This window comes from Tupaia chinensis, unplaced genomic scaffold (assembly GCF_000334495.1).
Source record: "Tupaia chinensis unplaced genomic scaffold, TupChi_1.0 Scaffold000661_1, whole genome shotgun sequence".
Lineage (NCBI taxonomy): Eukaryota > Metazoa > Chordata > Mammalia > Scandentia > Tupaiidae > Tupaia > Tupaia belangeri.
The window spans coordinates 1,162,202-1,167,877 of NW_006160183.1; the positions used below are offsets into that span (position 1 = coordinate 1,162,202).

At 41.7% G+C, this 5,676-nt stretch overlaps 1 protein-coding gene across 1 annotated transcript in view; it reads right to left on the reverse strand.

The window, feature by feature from the left end:
* Positions 1 to 498: 498 nt before the first annotated feature.
* PRKCE (protein kinase C epsilon) overlaps positions 499 to 5,676 on the reverse strand; it is a 582,018-nt gene continuing 576,840 nt past the window's right edge. Inside the window, exon 15 of the mRNA XM_006159896.3 lies at positions 499 to 3,263. Coding sequence (XP_006159958.1) covers positions 3,117 to 3,263 — 147 coding nt within the window. The 3' untranslated portion in view covers positions 499 to 3,116. The remainder of the gene's footprint in view (positions 3,264 to 5,676) is intronic.

Genomic DNA, 5,676 nt, shown 5'->3' on the forward strand with positions numbered 1-5,676 from the left:
AAGGCAAAAAGCCTCCTTACTGCCACATTACCACTCATAAAGGGGATAAAGATCCTTACTGGGACTGAGAAGTATGTTTTAACGTCATTGTATTTATTAGGTTCTGAAACAATACACATTCACATCCTTTGAATACAGTACATTTGGCACAATAATGTTTACAATGAAATAACACTAATGAATGGCAAGAGATTAAAATTATACCCATAAAGAAAAAAAAATGTACAAATAAAGCATCACAATACAAAAAAAAACCCCTCTAAAATTGAATATATTTTATATTTAGCCAGAGTAATTTTGCACATAATTTAAAAAGAGGTAATTTTTTTAGCCTTCTTTTTTTGTTGTTGTTTTTAAAGCAAGAATGCATTTATTCACCTTTGGAGGAAAAAAATTATGTTTCCACTTCACAAAGTTTATAATGAGAGAACACAGGAAGATAGCTATCCTTCATTTTTTTTTTTTTTTTTTTTTTTTTTGAGCATTTTGTACTCCACTTTTTTTTTTCTTAAAAAGAGAGAGAGCCGAAAAATGAGAAAGAATGGGCAAAAATGTAACAGTGTGTCCGCTTCCAAACTCTTGTGAAAACGAAAATGAAACAATGAATACTCAAGGAACAACATAAATCTTTTTCTATAGACCTACGCTGGATTTAAATCTGCCGCCATGGGAACATCAGCCAGAGGCATCAGCCAGCCCACATCTGGGTGCTGGAAGGGAGCCTCTCGGGGCTCACTGGAGGCCTAGAGCTGCTGGGTGGAATGTATTATTTGACTTCCCAGCAAAAATGCCATGTGACCACCACCAAGCCCCTGGATGAGGCCATTTGGCATTAGAAGTTAGAGCTTGGGTGGTTGCTCAAAGTTCGTCATCACGAAGGAAGCAGAAGAAAAAGAGAGCAGTAGTTACACATGAGTATGATGGGCAGTATTGTCATGTCTTTCTAAAAAATGAGATGATGCCACCGTGATGTTTCTGTGCTTGTGCTCAACTCCAGAAGATAGCCTCTCCCCAGTATGTCAAGTTACCGAAGATAAATTAAACTAACCCGATGCTCTTCATCACTTCACTGGTATGCCAAAACACTTGGATTGATACAGCATAATAAGTAATATTCGCAATTATCATAAGAACAGATAATAATTACACCTGAGTTTTTAAAAAATAAAAAGAGAACTGAATGTCATCATTAGTAATGAAGGCTCTGACCAGCCAGACACAAATATGGACACACTATGGGCTCAAGACAGTCACTGTCCAAAATTTTCAAATCACCATTCCAAATGTTCCTTTCTCTCCTCTATGTCTATCAGGCCATAAACGCACACAGGAGATCAGATGTGAGACTTACTATGGCTTAATATGTGGACATCTTTTAAAATTAACCAAAATGAAATGAACATACAAAGATCCCTCCCTCTGACCCAAAAAGGAACATATCTATCGGTAACTTGAACCAATACACTTACAGAGTATTGCACCTGGACATTATTATAATTATTCTTTCATAGACTAAAGTTTTATAATATGCCTGAACATGCAGCAGTTGATACCTCTATATTCAATGAATTAATTCCACAGGCCTTGCAGCAAACACTATATACAAAAAAATCTCAAATGTACAAAAGGCAAAAAGCTTCATTAGTGCCACTTTGCCACTCACAATTATATATATTTAGGGGCAGCTGGGAAATCCACGTGCAATAGTTGGAATGGATTCCATTCCGTGCTAAATCAGTTCAGTAAAATAGGTTATCAAATGACCTCCAGGAAACATGTACACAAAGCCACAGAGAACCTTTGGAAATCAAGAATGTAACACTGTTAGCGTATCTACAGGAGGTAACATCACAGCCATCAATAGTGTCCACACGAGTTGCCACTGCATGTCACACAGAAACAAAACTCCCAAGTACATCTTGCCACATTGTCAGTTTCAGACAAGCTGCTCTTCAATCTATTACCCTCTGCATAACCCATGTTTAGCCTCATTCTGCTTGTTTCAAAGCAGGCATTTCATATCTAATTTTACATGTTTAATGTTTCAAAACCACAACACAGTAGTACTACCATTTTGTAGAAGTGCGCAAAAAGAACATATTGCGTCAGAAAATAAATAGCATTTACGCTGGGAACTTAGGATAAAACTGGAAAGAGAATTTGGGAGCTGAGTTTTGCTAGAACCACAAGGTCTTGGTCATCGCCACTGTGGTCTTTGTGTTCAGGTAGAACTTTAATAACAAGGAGCACTACTTGTTTCTCTCAATGCATACAGTCCTCTATGCGCGAAAGCATTGACAGCACAAGCCTTGCACGACCAGTTTCTCATTGTGTATTAGCCCTTTAATATCTACCTGTATTCACAAGGGAATTTCTATCTTGTGGCCAATTAGAAATCAAATTTGATCATATATTTTTCAATTGTCAATGGAGTTCAAAATCAAATTTCTTTGTCCGCAAAGAGTGATTTCTTCCACGAGATACAAACTTACAAGACTTTGGCATGCTCAAAAGCTAAAACCACAACAAGAAAGAATTAGCCATTCCAGAGCAAACCAGTAAAGCCAGCTAACCCATGCACCTCCCAGTCTCTCTCCACATAGGGCATACCTAGAGGGTGCCCACCCCCATACAGAAGAAGCACCAGTCTCTTATTCTCCTGAACAGAAGGGCAGGGGTGGCAGGCTGGGGGCCTCAGGGGCAGGAGGAATGAGAAGTGAGAAATGTCAGGATTCTACATCCACTAGCAGAGCCAGAGTCTTCTTGTTTGCTTTTTTTTCCCTTTGTGATAAAAGAACTGAAGTTGCTTCACTGCTGAGAGTTCCCAAGGATGGAACCAGGCTTGCCAATAGTCCAAACACGGCAGTGTGTACAGCGAACTGCTGACTCAACGCCAGTCTGCATTACTGGTGAGACAAGAACTGTAAGTGCCTTCTGATCACCAGGTGGATGGGGGATGAGGTGGCCTGGGGGGAGGGAATGCAATAAATAGAAGTGGACATGGGACTGGGGTTCTGGGGAGGAGAAGTAGTTCAAGACTTTCTGAGCCTCTGGACACAGGAATCTTCTCAGTATCCCTTCTTGCAGCATCAGCACACTCCACCTGGAGCAGCTTCTCAGGGCATCAGGTCTTCACCAAAATAGGAGAAGCCTTTGAATTCCTCCTGGTTGATCTGCTTCACAATTGCTTCATCCACAAGTGTGAGTACCGGCTCTTCCCTGGTAAAGTCTTGGTCAAAGTTATTGACATCTCTTTTGGTTTTCTGTGGAAGAAAAGAGAAAGCACTGAGTCAAGGCCGGCCTCCTCCTGAGGGCTCCCCACAAAGAGTGGGCATCACGCTGACCAGCCTCTTGCCAAAGCGGGCTCTAGCTACTGAGGGTAGACACAGAGCTGTTCCAATGAGGTCACGATGGATGGCCCCCAGGATCCGGAGGTGACGGAGGAGGAGAGGAAGAATGAGTCAAAGTGAGAAGGAAGAAGGGGCGAGACGGTATGATGGAAAAGCAGGGAAAGTGGGATCCCCACAGACTGTGTGTGTGTGTGTGTGTGTGTGTGTGTGTGTGTGTGTGCATGAGTGCGTGTATGTATCTGGGGAGAGAAGGATGCAAAGGTCCCATCTCAACCCCCTTCCAGCAACTGTAGTAACCTTCTGGCTCCATGGAGACCTCCCTCTCTGTGATCCAGGAAATGAATGTGAGTTCCCCTTCCACAAAGTCTCCAGTGGTCTTTTTTCCCTGGAAGCAGACTCTGTAAGTGGTGGGTGGGGCCATCTTCTAGGAAGCCTTCCTCGATCCCCACCTACTCTCATCATGAACCCTATTCTGTGCTCCCACATTTCTTATATTCCTGCACTCAATACACTGGCTTGACATGATGTCTTCATGCTTTTTTCTAGACTGAGAACTTGAAGGCAGGGACCTTGTCTTATCCATTCTTGGGTTCCCTACAGTTCTACTGCAATAAGTATCTATTGAATGAAATAAGCAAATTCACTAGTACTGACTCCCTGGCTCAGAAGGACCCAGACCTCACTAGGGGTTCAAGTTCCCAAAGTATGATGGTTTCAGAGGGCAGCAATCAATCAACACACAAACAAACCCTGGTTTTTGGAGAAAATCAGGAAGGGTGTTTTTTAAGTTTTTTTATTTTTTTCTTGACAAGTCATAATTGTATAAACTTATAGGGTACAATATATTTCAATATATGTATACAATGTGACATAAATTGGGCTAATTAACAGTGACCACCTTGCTTATCTGTCATTTTTTTAAAGTGTAATTCACTTCATTATGTGTTTATTTTGATTTGTTGGCAAGCAACTGTCGTTTTACCTATTGTCTTTTATGGTGCATGCTCTTAGTTACTTTGAAATATGTAATACATTATTTATGACTATAGTCCCTGTAAATAATGCTCTCTGCATTTAGGAGCTTACAGTCGAGTTGGGGAGCTAGAATTCCTGCCTAGAACACATTGCATTAGTTAGAAACCTCCAAAAAGAAGTTAGAACTTGGGCTAAGAATTCAAGAATAGGTTACAATTGTGTTGATAGGGATGGGAGGAAGGCAGCTTGGCAGGGAGAAAATGGCACAAAGGCAGGAGGGCAGGAACACAAAAGACATAGGACAATGGGTCCACCAAGCTGCCTGGGGCAGAGTCCAGTGTGGGAAAGTTGTCAGGTAAGGCTGAAGTCTGACCAAAAAGGCCTTCAATTCCAGGCCCCCTTCCCCCCCATGGTCTATAGTACAATGCCGAGAAGACTGAAGCACTCCAGCAGTATTTTTCCAGACGCTGATTAACCCCTGTTACGCAGGATTAGTGACAAGGATGATGGAATAAACCTTGTGGATTGCACTACTACTTGTTATATTTACTATATGCTACTAAGGGTAGCATTACAATCTGTAGGAGGAATAATAGTAATACATCCCATGCTCTGTGGAAATCAGTTACCTCAAAGATGTTAATAAGCAGTCCGTTAAAAAGTAGTTTTGAGATAAAGCTATATTTAAAGCTCTTGAAGATTTGCCATGCACAATGGCAAATTAAAGTCTCTGAAAAGTTCTAGAGTAAGGAAACCTGGCTCACTTGGTTGGGGTTGCTTTCCTCAAACTTGATATAAGACCATCTTTTCCCCCTGAAGTATTTATTGACACCTCTCCCAAGGGCAGAGTTGGGCAATTTTAAGAAGTGCTGCTGTACAGTTTACAAAGAATTTTCACATTCACTCGCTTGTTCGATCCTTGGAACAGGTAGGTATTATGGATGAGGAAACTGTGGCTCAAGGAGGTTTGGTGACTTGCCCAAAGTCACCCAACCTGGTGAGAGCAGAACTAGAACTCATCTTTAGGTCTTAGCATGAAGCCTCCTACAGGGTAGAAAATCTAGAAATTAAGACCAGGGAAATAGGTAGACACTGCCAGAGTCAAGTTCAAGCTGGAGACATGTAAATAAAGCCACGAGGCTAAAATAAAGCCAGAAAGGCCTGCCTGTTGGCAAATAGGGCAGGAGACCATGAGTCAGGGAGAAAGTGCAAATGTGAACTGGAACAGGGGGTCTTTTTCAAACAGCCCCAGATTAAGATGAGAACCATGGACAGCAAGAGCAGGGAGGAGTGAATCTTTGAGCACCATCAGTCCAGCTTGGAGTCTCTCTGGGCTTACACTGCATAGTTC